At 32.4% G+C, this 18,228-nt stretch overlaps 1 protein-coding gene across 1 annotated transcript; it reads right to left on the bottom strand.

Annotated features, from left to right (window-relative positions):
- Positions 1–1,596: 1,596 nt before the first annotated feature.
- On the bottom strand, positions 1,597–3,327 carry LOC133180663 (uncharacterized). The gene has a single exon (XM_061315133.1). The coding sequence runs from the start codon at positions 3,325–3,327 to the stop codon at positions 1,597–1,599; it is 1,731 nt and encodes a 576-aa protein (XP_061171117.1).
- Positions 3,328–18,228: the final 14,901 nt, after the last annotated feature.

The following is an 18,228-nucleotide window of genomic DNA, read 5'->3' on the forward strand; positions in this document are numbered from 1 at the left end:
TTTACAACATCTCAAGAGGTTTTATTGATCTTATTTGAAAAAATTTAAATGTTCTGTATATATTTTTATTCAAAAAGAGCAATTATCGGCCATCTTTAAATGCCACAATCCTTGCCCTGTTTTTTTACGTCCCTATATTCTTTTTCATTCATTAAAGTGTCTAGATCTTCTAAGCCATATGAGCTGCATTTTTGGAAATTTTATTTCGCAGTTAAAATGTGCTTTTATGATAAATCTGTAAGAAACATAAACTTTTATGATCAATTAGATGAAAATAATGTATTAAATAGTTTCAGAAGAAATATTTCTGTACAATGGAATGTAAAGTATTATCTAATAAATCAATATTGTACAGGACGACCATAATGTGATTTTGCTCCAATCAAAGAGCAAAAAATATATATATAAAAAAAATATAAATAGATCTTCCATTGCAAATATGTACAAAAGAAATTTATAAATTTTCTTTTTTTTTCTGTCATTGCAATAGTTAACTACAATTTTGCAACAAAAATTTCCGACATCAAAGTTGCAGCTCATATTGCTTTGACGAGACTTCTCGTTTTAGGTATCGTCTATACTTAGATGTATATGGGGCCGTGCTCCCAAAAATCTATCAGAAAATTTAACTTTAGGTGATCACTAATACCAGCGTTTTGTTTGACACTCCTAGTAATGTATAAATCAACAAGGCTTGAAGATCCTTGATATCAAATTTCTACAAACAAATAGACGAATATCAAAGCTACAAAAAATTCGCAGTTGACAGTATTTTTGACTTGTGCAACTCTGGCTCGAACTTATATCAACTTTCTAGTTTTGGTGACCCTAAACTGCAAAGTATTCCTTATTTGTATTTTTAAATACTTCCCAATTGTAGAATTGTGATTTATCTTAAGGTTAAAAGTATTACAGAGATCCAATTTCCTTGTCCTAGTTATACGATATTTCTTCGTATCCAAGATGCTAAGAGGACTTGAATATAAAAAAAGTCGTAAAGTCCAAAATTTTCAATGTAACTTATTATAAGCTTTAAATGACGTGAAGCCTCAAAATGCATCAATTTACAGGGTTTAATAATCATTAAAAGTAACAATATCAGAAAGTGAGACATTCGATCCTATATACATCTGCATCTAGACCTCATTTTTGCCATAGTTTGTGACAATTTTCGAACTAAAAGAATCTTACGATGAATAACGATGAAATTTAAAGGGTACATGTGACCTACATGTGACTTAACCTACCCTTAGAGCCCAAGAGACTCTTCACCTCTTAGTATTCAGTATATAGACTAAAAACTTCAATGTACTGTCAGATAGTCCCGTGTATTATATTAATGTACATGAATCTAATAAGCTAATGGAAATGATATGTTAAATAGTCGTATGTGTGCCTGTATCTGATGAACTAATTACAATGACCTATCAGATAGTCCTTTGTCTATACCTATCTATCAGTAACTCCAGTGTTTGTATCTGTACGTGTATCTTATTAATTAAATACAACATCCCATCAGATATTTATGTATCAGCATGCAACTATGCATCTAATGTCCTAGGTACAATTGTCTGCCACACAGTCCCGTGTCTATATTTATATGTATTGATTATAATTTCTTGTCAGATGGTCCTGTCTTTGAATGTATCTATATGCACAGAATTTGTTGCTGTCCCATGAACCAATCCAGAGAAGATGAGTTCTGTCATCATAACCCAGGACCCGTGGTCTCTCTATCTCTTGTTGATCAATTGGTATTAGTGACAGGAAGTGACCGTCCTTGTCAATCATCTGTATTGTCTCAGTGTTATCATCACAAACCAGGATGTGTGACAACACGTCTGTACAGATTCCATGCGGTGCTAGTCCAGTACAAGCTGGAGGACCTGTATAGGAGAATCGATGTGAACCTTCATATTCTGTCACCACTACACGGTCTAAGTCGGACACAATAACATCTCCATTGCTGTTCTCCGTAATGTACCTAGGTCTTCTATACAGTTCCTGACCAGCACCGGTGCATTTTATAGCGTGTATGTATTGTCCTGTGTTATCATATCGGTTAATTCGGGCTGTATACGTATCTGTTTTATGCATCCCAATTAATAGATCTCCATTGGAAGTGGAGCAATAAACACAGACTGGCATCCATGGTCCTGCTTTCTTTATCAGAGTAAATTTTGTTCTGTTATCTGTATGTATTATTTTAATGTTAAAATCCCTGTCTATATAAATGAGATCACCTGAAATGTTCACTGTGTGTGCTGCATAACTCCACATATAGCTGCTTATGTCTGTCAGATAATGTAGTGTATCACCAGATGAGTTTGTCAAGATAAGATTGTTATGCCTATCACTAATCCAGAACTGGTCTGAATTCAGACAGGAAATATGTATCACACGATTCACACCTGTCACTGTGACAGATCTTTGTAGGACGGGTGAAGTCATCACTTTCAGAAGATTTTCCTTTTTTACTTGTCTTTTACCAGATTCTCTGATATGAGTATCTGTTAATAACTTAATTAAATCCTGTCTGTTAATTTCCTCCGTCAGGGGGACCAGGGTGTGTTGGGTAAGATTAAGACTGTGATGTATCTTGGGAGCAAGAGTTTTCTTAAAGAAAGAGAGAAATTCAACTGGTCTGTTTCCTGAACGTTCAGATCTGTGTTCACAGTACTCAATATTAGCAACGTATCTGTTCATTTTTATCATTTGTTTTTGTAATGTATGAATGAAACTATTTTTAATCTCACACATCACATTGTCAATGAGATCCCTTAATCTCTGGGCATTTGTGGACGTGTCTGAATGACGGTTGGAAATTTCGGTGTGGCAAGTTTTCATATTAGTTTTGATGCCTGTGAGTAGAAAACAACTGTTAAAGAGAGTCTCACTTCTGATGCCGTGAATTATTCTTCTGTGTTGTTGGCGGCCTGTTTTATAAGCTGTTCGAATGTCCAGTATTTTGTGTTTTGTGTGATTTGTATATTGGAAACAAAATCTAAGTATTTTATTTTTTCTATGAACATTACATTGGACGCATACGGGAATTTCACACGAATGACAGTACTTTTCATAGATTCTGTCTTGATGTTTAACACAAGTCTCTTGTTTTAAGATGTTTTCGTATTTTTCACGGTAAATCACAACATCATGGTATATGGTATCTAGATCAATAACATGTCTCTCTTTACACTGTACACACAAATCATATTTACACGTGTTACAGTAGAATTCTGTGTCTTCCTGACATTCAGAACACTGTCGTACTTTACACGAACTAATGAACTTTAGCATGGCCATGATGTGGAGATTATACGTCATTACGAACAGAGTTTTCTGAAGAAAAAAAATCTTCACAAGTAATACAAAATAATGAAGTGATTTCTGCAAGGTAATCTTTATCATTCATTTAACATTTTTATCTAAAATTATTTGTACACGTACATGTAAGCTACAGAGTCCCAAGGAGCCATGTCACCCGTTATAGCGCTATTAGGATAGAATGAAGTTTGCTTTAGGATGGGTAATGTATTCAACGTAAGAATTGATTCCGGAAGCTTGCCAAAAAAATAGGTACTGTAGATCGAAGGTTTTATCTATGTATTTATAAAATATGGAGATAACGAACAGTAATCAAGCTCAAAAGTCCTCGAAACAATACAAATCAGAAGTAGAGCAAACACAGACCTCTAAAACATCAGAGGTGGGATCAGGTGCCAAGGAGGAGTAAGCATCCCCGGTCACACCCGTTCCTTGTCATTCCTTGTCATCTGTAGTTGTGTCCAATTTTCTGTCCTGGAGAACTACAGTTCTGCAGATATTTTGAGTTTACATTGGACAAATTAATTCCCATCCTTTGTATCAAATCTCACAAAACATCCTTGGCCTAAATAAATCTTGGGGCATTTCTTCAAATTCTTACACTTAGCTTAAGGTGCAGAATGTCACTCGTCAGATTTTTAGAAAAGTTCAGTCAGAACCTTTAACTTCAAAACTGTTTGTTACAATTCAATTTTTATAACACATTTAAATTCAACAAGGCATATTATTCAACATTCAATTAAAAAACTCTCACAGATTCATAAAGAAGAAAGATGTATGAGGGACTTTTTCTTGTAGTGGAAGGATATTTAGAAGAAAATTCTTCAAATTTACACATTTGTCAAATTTAATATCTTGGAACTTTAGCCCCACATACTTTTACTTGGAGAATATTTTCCGTTATGATATGCTAAGAATATTAAATATAGGTCCCAATTTATATTTTTAGAACAAATTTTACACATTCACTCAACAGACTTTGCCAAAAAATGAAGATATATTAAAGAAGTCAAGATAAAATTTACACCATTTTTTGCCTGAAAATCGCACATTTTGACCACTATCTCAAAATTTACATCACTGACCCTAGCTTTTTCTTTCATTATTTTAAACAACACGATGCTTCCAACCGATCTGCACTTAAGTCATAAAAAATTTGATACAAGAAAATATTTTAATTAGATTTTTTATACCCCAAATATGATACTTTTTTTTAGTGCAAAAAGGTCACACAATAATTTATGCGCATTAACCTGCATGATTTGTTCAATGATAAATATTATTCAAACTATTTTACGTAAAATAAGATAATATTTATTGCCATAATTACATCTGATAAACTATGATAAAGATTAAAATGATTAACCAAAGAGTTACAATTTCAGTGCAAAAAGGTCAACTTAATTGTACCGTAGCTCAGTAAGATGCACACTGACCCCCCCCCCCCCAACCCCCCCCCAACCCCCATTTTCTTTATGATTTTGAGTCATGCTATATGAGTACTTATCTAAAATATACCTCTAAAAAAATCCTTGATATAACAAATTTCACGAGTGACATACCTTAACTCATTTCGTTATAAAAATAAGTTTTTGAAAAATAAACCCCACAAATTGTTTAATTCTGTGACTTCAATAACCATACTTTTCTATACTAACCTGCTCTGAGCTAAGAATTATGGCTAATCTCACACTTCACAAAATATAATCAAAGCTTTTTTTCTCAATTTAAACAAAAGTCAATAAATTCAAAATCAAATTGAATTTCTAACTTCAAATTACATTCTATTTTACAAACTGTGATCCAATGCTTGATTACTGTATCAACTAGCGTATAGCATTTTGTCATATCACAATAGTATGTACTCATAATAAGTGCAAGGTCAACTGTAAACCTTTTCCAAGGAGAAAAAGGACTGGTAGCCATTGTGACGTCTTCCATTGTAATTGTGATGAAGAACGACAAAGGCCTTCCATAAATTGTATTTCTTTAGTTCTACTATTGCAAAATACAGAAAAAATAAAAATATAAATAAACTAAAGCAAAACCGATGATATAAACGATAAAAATTGATTTTTATTATTCAGCTGTTAATCCTCTTTCAAGCACCATTTCTTCCGTCTTTCTACGATAATTTTTTAAAAGACTTTTAAAACTTAAACTTCATTTATTTACTCTACTGAAATGAAAGACAACTATAAGTACAATTAATTTCTTACCTTTAAACTTGAAGCTTTCTCTTAACACATACGCGGAAAGTGCTCTAGTATTAAGGGTTGTGATTTTGACTGCTTTGTGTTAAGATAAATGCTAACATTTGTAAATAAGAAGGCACGCGTTATAAATGAATTTACCTTTAAATCAGATTCAGGTTAAATGCAGAAATATTACTTACAGTCTTCGTCTATGTTTGAATACTTGTTTTTGTGTGTAATATGATACCTCTCAGGTGATTTGACACTTTTAATATATGTAGATCAAACAAAACGGATAGTGACTTCGGTGAAATACGAATGACCTCTATTTTTTTTTAAGTTTATCATAAAAATCCTATTTAAGAAAAGTTAACCTTGTTTGAAATGGTAAATCTAATGTTCAAAATGCCTAACTTAATTAGGTACAAGAAGTAGCCATCCGTAAATGCCACAAACTAGGTCATGTGTTTTCACAGCTCTATTTTTTTTTCTTTTATAAAAGCGTATTGTTTTATTACGGCAACATTCCATTTAACGATGTAAAATATGTTATAATCTAAATCTATTTGACAAGTTTTTTTTTCTTGTTCCATTTAATGGTCAACAGGTCTGGTAAAAAAAACCCACCTCATTTCTATTGTTTAATTTGTTTTATGTCTGTTACGTCGTCATTAGGTAAACGGGCGATTTAACCATTTCCGAAACTTTTCGGAATCATCAATAGCCGTTACTTGTTTTTTTTAGTTTTTCTACATTCCATTTATTTTTTGGTAACGAAATATATACTTATCGAAACATATTTATGCATGACATGATAAAACTTCCCTCAGAAAATAATTTTTTATATCAAATATGCAATAAGTCTACATTAAGAAATAATATTGATATCAAATATTATTTTTTCATATCAAGAATTTCAAATATTATTGACATCAATAATTCTTTTTTTATATTTGACCTGTAGGTAGGATGCTGTAAAAGAAGATTAATAACATTTTTTTTTTGAGTTACAAAAATAGCCTTAAATTAAACGGCGGGGAAAATTTTAAGTTATTTGATTATTTAACAAAGCATTCTAGAATCCTCCTTATAAAATTCTGCTCTGAATTACCTGTTGACCATTCTGGCCCTCTTGATTATCTATTAAAAACCTATCAAATACCCCCCCACCCCCACCCCCGTTGTAAGTTCATCCATATCAACAAGGCGAATTTTTCATCAACGTACAAAATCAGTCCTTTCAAAGATTGAGGACAGTGGCGGGAAAATGTTCATGTAAGTACCTTGCCCACATTTTTACTACTTTTACACGTTTTGTATGACCTCAGACGATTTAACAATAATCCTTACTTTCCTCAGAATAAAATGTGTTCTTTACAAATTATTTAAAAAGTGCGCGCTGCACTCTTCTATTAATTCTCATGTTGTTTTGAAACAGCTCAAATCTAGAATACACTATATACAACAGTTTAATCAACTGTTACACGAATTGGAATGATCTAGAAGGATGTTTCTTAAATATTAAAATGCATCTTATATTTAAAACCCACTCCTTTCACACAATATTTTTTTTCTTAAAATATTTGGCATAATACTGATCTCAGTATCGATGAATAGGTCTAAAATTATATAATGTGTGAATTATGTATATAAAAAAAAAATAAGTTAATATATAAAGAATCATTTAATTCATGAAAGGAACACAGATTTAAACGTGTCTCAGATTAAAAAGTTCAGTAACTGAAGTTAAAACAAATATATACATTTGTGGTATCTTTCTTTTATATAAACATACAGATGGCGAATAGCGCTATCTTAACAATGTAAGCTGTCGACATCATAATAAATATACCTTACTGAAATCGTAGGTTTTATGTTTCTGATCAAATTTTATTCTTGATTTCAAGTTAACAGGTCCGGGCAAGTGTCTTCATCCATCCCTTTCCGATCGAAATTCCTCCAACTTTTTTTTTAAGAAACATTGGACGTGTTTCTTGTGTATTTTTTTAACATCGAATATGGGTTCTCATGAATACAAAAATTTCCAGACACCAATATGCTCACTATTGATCAAAAGTAGCCTTTCACAGAATATTCCCTTCAAAATATAATCCTTTGCCAGATGAATTTGAAGTGTAACCCCTTTTCAAGCCGATTTACATCTTGCGTATTTTGTCAAAATCTACGACGAACAATATTTGTGCAATATTTATATTCGATAATATTCGATTGTCCTTCGGCCTTCACAGGATTTGATCACGTGACCGACCCACTTCATTTCCCAGTGAAGTTTTTAAACTTGTTATTTATTTCTTAAATGCATTGGGATCCAATGCAGGCATACAAAGGTTTTGAATCTCTTAAAAAACGGCTAAATACATGTCATATATGTCATATGTGCAGTCTTCCGATTCCCAGTTTTGATATAAAAACCGATAGTTCATACAAAAATTTGACGGAATGCAAAGTTTTTATTAGAGATATATTTAAAAATTCCTTTTCCGATCCCATGTCTTCTATTTCAAAATGTTCTGCGAAAAACTGTAAAACCTGTGACATTTTGATAACTAACACTTCTTTTACAAGTAATCATACTGGACAGAGCTTCGATATCAAAACTTGGGAAAATCTGAACTGCAAAATAATCTTCTAATGTTGCCTTCGGAATAGAATGTAATCTTTGTGGACTTGTTTTATGTTCGTGAAACCATGGGTTCACGAAATATAAGAATATCAGGACATAGATTTCAAATTAACAATTCTATACAAGCATTTTAATTTACCTGATCATTCTATTTTGTCAATGAAAGTTAGAATTCTAGAAAAGATTTATCATCATACAAACAGTCCATCACTGAGTATACCTTTCCGTAGACAACGAGAAGAATATTGGATTAGAAAACTAGTGATATACAGTGTGATTTAAAAGAAAATTTGAGAAATGTTTTCGGTTCTTCAAAGTTCATGTATAAAAGTCTAGATTTCACAAATAGACACTGCCTTAAAATGACCTGATTTCATAATTCATTCCTCTCTTCATTAAGATTTCTTACATAAATATATATGCAATATGTACTATTTCAAAATAATATATCAAAGCAAATTCTTTTCGTCATCTCAACTTCTGAGAATAATTTTTCCTTAATTTTTTTCAATGTTGAAATGAAAAATAGCAGATGTCTTAATTGGCAGAGTTACTGCATTAAAATCTTATTGGCGCTTTACTGAGGTGTACAGAAACGTATGATCACGAAAGTATCATAACCTTCAATCTCGCCATTGTCCTACTTCATGAGGATAATCCATTATTCGATAATTGTTGATTTCCAGGTCTATATATTCTGATGATTTTTTTTATGTTTAATGTCAATCTATATCAAAAAGTTTGAAGTGTCTCAAAAACAATGAAATATTTAATGAGTCCTTAAACATTCTATTAGATATCATTTAAAAAACACTTAAATATGAGTTTTATTATTGGTCAAGTACAGTACGTAATCATAAATTGTAGGAAAAATAGTAAAATTATGGCATATGAAAAGGTTTATAATTACAAACCTAAATATACATGTACGACCTAGGATAACTTCTTACTTCCTGCACACAATTCACTCCACTTAAAATCAGTGCTTGTTAAAGTTGCATAGATGCTTTGATACAAAAGGATGCGAAAAGATATTTTATAAAATATATGTCAGTGAAGCGCGTCAATTTATATTTAAGTAGCATAGCATGGACGTAAAAAAGTAAAATACCGTACGAATAACATACTCATTCTTTTATATTTGATATCTTGTTGTTATCCTCCGTTGCAATTGTCTTCGCTTTTCTACTTTCTTTTCTACAGGTATCAAATATTTCTAAACTGCATATGGATGACCTGATCGATGCACCTTACATTGTACGTCTATCTTAAGTTTTTATAGTTTTAATTTTTATCTCGAGAATCCTCTAAAGGTAGATGCCAAATTTAAAGTTGTCGTTAAAATTCCTCCTACATTTGAAAGGGTAACACAAAAATCTTCTACTTCTAATGGGAATATTATGTAGATGTGAGAGGAATTTGCTATTGTCAATAGATCCTTAAAAGTATATAATCCTTTATAAACCTTATTTTCGAAATAGTTCTTGGATATTTCTGGTTACAAACATTTCCTTTTGTTGTGGAAAAGTGTTGTTTGGACCATTTTTAAATTTAGCAAATTTGTTTTGAGTGTTCCTAGAAACTAAGATAAATAATTTACGTCTGCGGTGATAGAAACAGGTATTCCGAAATATGCTTAAGATGAGTTCTACCAAATTAATGACTAATTATAGAATCAGATAAGTTCCGAAGTTAATATATTTATATTCATATCAAAATTACATGGAACCACTTAGAATTTTTACTGTACTTCGAAAGCGAACAGTTCTCTCTAAATAGCTTTTTTTTAAATCTACCACTAAAACACTTCATAAAATATATTTTTAATTTGGTTAATTTTCAATTTTTATACCCTCCGCTTGAAAAGTAGGAGGGTATATAGTGATCGAGGTGTCCGTCCGTCCGTCCGTCCGTCCGTCTGTTACGCTTTGGGGTTCCCATCTCTTATCCTCAACTCCTCTTATACCACTGAATGAAATTTAATGAGACTTTGACAGAATCTTTATTACATAGTGCCATTGTGACCTCCTATTTTACTTTTTGATCTGACATATATTTTGGGTCTCCCATAGCAAAACCTCGACTTTGCCATTATAATCATATGGGAGGCGGGGGTATCATTTTGTGAGCTCAATGCTCACATGTACAGTACCTCTCGTTTTTTTTTCTTTTACTCATATTTGCGTAGGCATTTTTTCTTTCCATACCTGTTTGCAGAGAATATAATTCGAGTATATTTCACCTTTTAGAATATAATTTGAGTATATTTCACTTTTTTTTAATGTTATTTAATTCCATGTACGCTTAACAACCGTGAAGTTGTTTGATAGATATAAAAACATTAATTCTTTCAAAGGATGCTTCAAACGTCAACCAATCGATAACAATGAGGAAGGTTAGAACTCCTTTTTACAGAGAATTCTTGTTGTGTTGGGGTATAAAGCATCCTTTTGTTTACTTCATGCACATAAACTGGACTTGAATGGGTATTCATTTTATTTGCTTTATTTTAAAAATTGAAATATTTTCTACTTTTGCACATCTTGAAAAGATCATCTTCAATGTGATTCATATTCAAAAAATTTTTAAGCATTTGTTCAAATTATTTTTTTTTTAAAATTATTACAGTATTGTGTTAAGAATAAATGGTGAGATGATTTTTTTTCTCTCTACCAAAATGAAATTTTGAAGGACTGAAATGCTAATTTACTTTATTGACTTTGACTACTTCATGTTCCGTGTGCCTGATCTATACATAGGGCTCACGGCAGGTGTGACCGGTCAACAAGGGATGCTTACTCCTCCTATGCACCTGATTCCGATTCTCGAATTTCCAGGGGTCCATGTTTTATGCTCTTTCATATACTTGACTTATTTATAGATTTTTGAGATCGATCAATGTTCGTTATCTATAACTTTTTTTTCATTTTTTGAATTTGGACATTATAAAGCAAGCTTCTTGTTTACAGACTTGTCTTTAGGTATTATCCGTGTTCCATAAGATCAAACCGTGCTTTTTTTTTCTTTTTTCTTTTTTTTACTTCAGAAAAGCGTTATTTTATAAGGATTCCTAGGTTGAAAGTGTAAGTTCACATTTCTGTTTAAAATATATTCAACTTCAGTAAGAAAAATTGATGATGAAGAATGTTAATTTATATCTTAATTTGATACATTTGTTAGGACAGTAAGTGGCTTATTATCAGTTATTTTATTCCTACCCAGGGAGGCTTGCTATTCATACACCTTGATATATCCATGTATAAGATATAATACTAGTTATGAAATAATACAATCTGTGATAGAAAATGTGCCATTTTCGTTTTAAAATTCTGCAGTTGTTAAAAAAGATGGTATTATGTGAGGGAATGTCTAAATTATTCATCATCGGACCCGTTCTTCAAACGATTGCACTGGTTATTAACTTCATAGGATTTGCTTCACCCTACTGGATTTATGCTGAAATAGGCAATGCAAAGGTATATTTTGGGTTGTGGAAACAATGCGAGACCATTTCTATTTCTGATGAAGACAATACCAGATGTGACGATGCTCCGCCCCATGCTGGTAAAAACAAATAATTATTGTTTCAATGGACTTTTGAGTTTGATTACACTTTGGTTATCTTGTTATTTCATTATGCATATTTTATAGGAATTTCTTAACTATGAAGAGATTTACAATAATCAGCATGCATTTTTTTTTTACTGATTTTCCTTTGTTTTAACAGATATGCCTAGGGCAGTACAGGTTTTTGCGTGCCTAGGATTCGCTTGCTTGCTAATCGCCGTTCTTGCTCTGGCAATTAAAATTCGCTTGAATAAAGCCTCATTTCTTTATTTGTCGGCTGGGTTATCATTTGCTGGAGGTAGATATTATTTGTGTTTTTTATTATATTAAATTAACATCTAGATTGATTACTTACAAAATTTACAAGTTTAGAAATCAATAAAGAAATCACCTCGTGTTCTTTTTTAATGCAAGTATGTGTCTTTCTTTCAGCGCTTTGTATCTTAATATCCATCGCTGTGTTTGCTGACAAGTTCACCAATTCAGATGTACCCGATCACTTTCACTTTGCTTTTGCTTTTTGTATCATTGCGATGATTTTAGCAATTCCTGCTGGAGTCCTCCTAATAATAGCAGGATCAAAATAATACAAAAAAATGTTCTGTACCTGCATTCAATTCATTTTAATTAAAGAGATATTAGTTTTTTAGACAATGAAAGGCTTAAAAAATAGAAATTTTGCAGGTCTGAGGTCATTTATAAATTTCAATATTGCAAGGACATAAATAACTTAAAATTCTTAATTTGATATATTAATATATTCGATATCATTTGTAGTTATGAACATTGCTGCAAACCAAGATTTATTCTACCATTTTATTGTTGAAAATCATATAAGATAGAGTGATCAATATTCTCTAATCATCTGCAAATAATATCAGTAATGAATAAGCCATTTGAAAGATTTTATGTGGTTTGAGGCACCTTTCTAATTGCATAATGATTTATTGTTTTATGCTTTAAAGCTTTCCGTTAAACATTGAAAGCATGACCTTGCAATAGATTGATTTACTACGACCTGTTCGAACATGTATTTTTGTGTCGCCTGCAGAGCAGCACGGCACTAAGGGATCACTTTATTCGGCGTCTGTCTGTCTGTCTGTCTTTCTGTCCGTCCGTCTGTCATTTTGTCAAACCCTTATATCTCAAGAACTGTAAGAGGTATGGATTTGATATTTTGCACATATATTGCTTGGCACCATGGCGTTTGAAAATTACCATGGTAACCGACCTCGTGACCTTTGACCTTGACCATTGACCTACTTTTCAAAATTGTTCATAGTATCGATATACAGCATATTTTTGACTTTAATAGGTAAGCCTATGCTATTTAGCATGTGCACTGTTTTTCCATGAGAAAATATGAAAAATACCAGCATTACAATCCACTTGACCTTGATCATTGACCTACAGAAATATCTCGGTCAGTTTAATTAAACTGATTACTTTTGAAATTTAAGAGGCAGGGTTTAGATTATTAACATTTATACATGTTTATGAGCTCATGATAGTGTACTTTGAAACCGTATGATATTCAGTTACCAGACAAACTTATATTTAAATACTATGAAAATACATCAGGATCGGTACTCCACAATTGATCGTGTACACTGAGAATTGCAGTAAAGAAAGACTGAAATCTCTTTTGAATGATTATTGGAAAAACGTTTAGCTCTTGAAAAAGTACTTTGAAACTGTATGATATTCAGTTACCACAAACACTTACATTTAAATACCATAAAAAAAACATCGGGATCGGTATTCAACAATGGATCGTGTAGACTGACAATTGCAGTAAGGACAAATGAAATCTCTTTTGGAGGATTGTTGGAAACTCGTAATAATAAAATGATAAATAATTATTTCAAATAATTTCAATTTAATTATTTATTTGAAAGTTATGGGACCATATTTTCTTTGATTGTCAGATTCTATCGCAGTGTTATACTATCCTTGGATGCCATTTTTTCTTTACAGGCAAATGCAGAACTTTCAGTCTATGATGCTTAAGTAAATAAAAAGCTGACCAGTCTTAGATTTTTTTTACACCTTTTAATGAAGATACAAAGCAGGCGACACATGCGTTCCTTGGAACACTCTAGTTATACAAATATTATTACTTAACCAAATGCTAACAAAGGGACGTAGAGAAAATATATTGCTAAAATTGTTTAAAATACATCGCATTTGAACTAATGGTCTATTAAATATCTGCAAATTGTTTCTGTTTAATTTTTTATCAAATATATATAAACATTGCTCTTTTTTCATTAGATATGTTTAAAACCTTTTGATGAGGTCAATCCCTAGATATATAGACCTAAGAGATCAATAATCGACAGAGGGATAAAATACACCAAATCAAAAGGCTTTGTTTTTTGTCATTTCTTTATTACCATTAATAAGAAATGCTTTAAAAATTCATGTATGGCCCATGGGCCGAAATGCCCACTTGAGGTATACTGAGGAAACCTATATGATATTGTAACGAAACCGAGGGTATAAGGTTATTACTTAATCAGTTAATCGTGGGCCGCTGTTGGTTACTGGTAACTGGTCAAGGTTGAAATGGTTATCCACAAAGTTTATATACAATCGGAATAATGACCAATTTTTGGTCCACTGAATAATTGGTGAAATGACCAATTTTTAGTTCACTATAATATCTGCACTAGAACCGTGACGAATAACACGTTGTAAAGTTTATGATATTTATTAAGACGATCAAATGGTTCAATTATAAGCACAATGATAAACTTGGTTGGTACAACGTTATTTGGTTAATACAAAGATGACGAACCAGTGGTCAATCCAGGACGTTTCTACTCTGAATGACTCTTCACTAATGATTTCGTATACATAGACTTGGTACTGTTGTACATACCACTGTCTTACACCCGAAGTATACGGAGTCGCAACCCAATGCAGACTGACTTCTAAACACAAAACAGCTGTCGTTTATAGACAAAAGTTGTTATGATGACGTATAAACGTCAGATACCAATAACGTCACAATCAATATCTAATTTGTAAGTTAGCGGGTTTTGACCACTAAAATTACTTAATAACGTTGTACCTATATAGAACATATACAACATAACGCTTTGTAATTACAATACATAAATCAAATTGATAAAGTTCAAATAATAAATCATTGTTCAATTCTTTCGTTCATTGTTCATTGACAAATATTTTAGTAGTTTATACACATCGGGTTCAGGGTCCGTTTATTCGGAACTTGTCAACAACAGTTAATCCGAATTTCACAGGTAAACTTATCGGAACGTAACAATATGTTGGACTAATTAAATCTTTCGAATAAAATGTTTGTCTTTTATGTTAAATTGGCAACATTAATTGACTTCAATCTACACTATGTGAAAATTCATCTAATTTGATCTGACGAATGTATCATTGTTTTAAAGATCTGTTTTTAATTTTGTCTCATATATTCCACAAATTAGTTTCGGGTTGTCGAAGAGACATAACAGTTCTAGATAATGCTCCTAGTAGAATTTTCATCGGAGGAGGAATAAATACTTTGATGGTATTTACATATATTATACTTTAATATAAATTAGTTGAATCTGATTCGTCGAGAAACATTTGTTAAAAAAACACTATTACCCGCTGAATGATGAAGCCACGAACTCCCAGCGTAGCAGCAGTCAACATTGCTTGACGACGGGTGGTATTCCAAAAATAAGTGACTGCGCAGAATTTATGCGCGCAAGGTTCACTGTTATATGTATTTGTATAAAACATTCAGTATAATATAATAAATATTGCATGCAGATGAGTGTAACATTGAAAATTTTCACCCCTCGAAAACTATTGTCAACTTCGGCTGCGCCTCGGTTGACAATGGTTTTTTTGGGGTGAAAATTTTCAATGTCACACTCAACTACAAGCAATATTTATAAAATAGTATATGAGCAATGGCAATAAGAATGTATACTAATGTAATGGTATGGACCATGAATATCGCCTGGATGGCAGAGTCGTTAAAACGTCTGATTAGTGACACAGGGGTACCGGGTACGATTCCTGTTCTAGCCATACATTTCCTCCTTTCCGGTTAAATAACTTTTTGCCATCAATACCCCTGGAGTTGCAGGTAGAAGGCCTGGCAGAGTCAATTAAAACGGTCTTTGTCTTCGAGGGCAAAGACAGTTTTAGGAAGGAGGAATATAATTGTTTGGTTCGTAAATATTGGCCTGGATAGCTATGTAGGTAGAGCACCTGACTTGTGATGAGTTTGTTTGTTTGTTTGTTTGTTTTTGTTTAACGTCCCTCTCTAGAATTTTTCACTCACATGGCCACCACTTGCCGATGGAGAGCTGCAAATCTTGGCCTATACTCGGCACTTAGGGCCATTGAGCAGTGAGGGATCTTTTTCGTGCCAGCACCTACTGCGACACAGGGGCCTCGGTTTATACGGTCTCATCTGAAGGACCGGTCTCCACATTCCGCAGTTGGATTCGAACCCGCGACGTAAGGATCAACTCCTTACGCCGCGACTCTAGAGCAAATGCTCTTACTACTGCGTCACGCGGGTGACTCTACCATACCTAAAAATATCGCTAATACAAATCTCTAAGGTGATTATAATCGTACTTTTTGCTTGTGGCCAATAAGAAATTTGACTTTACATTCAAATTTTAATACCTACAAAATTACTACCTACAAAATTACTAATTTTGAAAATCCATCGGTAATGTGTGATTCATATCACATTTTAATCCACAAATGATACACAAGATAAGAGAAGAGCAATCGATAATTCGTTTAAGATGAAAAACGAGGAAAGAAATCAAGAAAATAAATTATTTGAAATCAATATCTGTAAAACTTCTTATTTTTTTAACATGAATAAGTGCTTTGTAACTTGTATCGTCATGCCTGTTGCCAAAAACGCTGTATTTATTATTTGTTTTGGTTTAAAAAAAAAAAAAGCTTTGAAATGACCTATTTATTTATGAGATTATATTTTCAGATATTATCACTGTTATCAGGATTTAATCTCAATGGTACCATGAAATTATAATAACCATGCTATATTTTTTATGTACACAGCAAAATGTGCCACATACGTATCACGCACGTTAAACGTATGTGATACGTACGTGACTTCACGTACGTATCACATGAAAAAAGCACCACGTACGTTAAACGTACGTTTTCACATGTATGAATATCATGCGTGACACGTACGTTAAACATACGTATTGACTACCATACATTACACACACGTTGCACACGTACGTTATTCATACGGTTCACTGAATAACGTACGTGTGCAACGTGTTTGTAACGTATGTTTTGAGAAACATGCGTCTAACATGTTTGTTAAATGCACTGCTCATATGATAAATGTATAAGTACCATACATGTTAAACATATGTTTTGAAATTTTTTTTCACATATTGTAAACATACGTGAAACAAAAATGATGTGCAATTAAAATATTCAATTCATGCATTTGACATAATTTTCTTCAAAGGCTTTTCTTTTCATCTGTTGAATGATCAACATTTTGAAGGTACATTTAAGAAATGAATTTAATTTTTGAAGATTCATGAGGACATGAACTACGACGCTTCACGCCGGCATATTTCATGAAGCGCGTTAGCGCTTCATGATAAATGTGCCGGCGTGAAGCGTTGTAGTTCATGTGCCTCATGAATTTTCAAAAATTAAATTTATTTCTTATATTTACATTATTTTCTGATGAGTTACCACAAATAACACCATTCAACTGGCATTTTTTAAAGCAAAACAGTTTGCACTATAGTTTTGACGTCAAGTAAGGCAGCATGACGTTACAATGGAGATATTCATGTTCATCCATGGTAGTTAATGAGAAAATGAACAGTCTTCTAATTTGCAAAGAATCTTAAGGAAAAACTAAACTAGAACTGTCCAAAATGGACAAACCCCCCACTGGGTTTTTCAGAGAAGATGCCAAGTCACTTATTCTAGTATTTGAGAATCTAAAAGGTGTTCACAATTTGTTTAAACATTTAGAGTGAAATATAATTGTTCATTATATTTTTTTAATAAATGAAACTATGGCGTACCCTAATAAAACAGCAATACTAATAATAACATTGTTTTTTATTATGTTAAAAAAAAATAAATAACATTTTTTCAAGTATTTCTTTGTTGGAAAGTATGAATGCATTATTTATCCATTTTTTCTACATTGACTATAGGTCAAGATCATGACACAAACGCAAGTCATAAGCAAACTTTTTGTGAGTGGAAACTCCCAACATCCAAACATTATTCTCCATAGGAAAGATAAGGACCGGACACGAATTATGAACTTTTTCTGTCAGTGACCTTGAACTTGCCCAAATGGTCTTGGATCAAGGTCTTGACACACCCTCAGGTAATAAGCAATATTTGTGTAAAATAGGAACCCACCAAGTTTATCCATAAGAAAGATATAGACCAGGCACGAATTATGAACTTTTTCTGTCAGTGACCTTT

Source organism: Saccostrea echinata, unplaced genomic scaffold (genome assembly GCF_033153115.1).
Source record: "Saccostrea echinata isolate AGI-Se365-2 ecotype Australia unplaced genomic scaffold, CSIRO_AGI_Sech_v1 ptg000007l, whole genome shotgun sequence".
In the NCBI taxonomy this organism is placed as follows: Eukaryota; Metazoa; Mollusca; class Bivalvia; order Ostreida; family Ostreidae; genus Saccostrea; species Saccostrea echinata.

Excerpts from the sequence above, each read along its gene's own strand:
- LOC133180663 (XM_061315133.1), bottom strand. The coding sequence starts at position 3,327 with ATGACGTATAATCTCCACATCATGGCCATGCTAAAGTTCATTAGTTCG.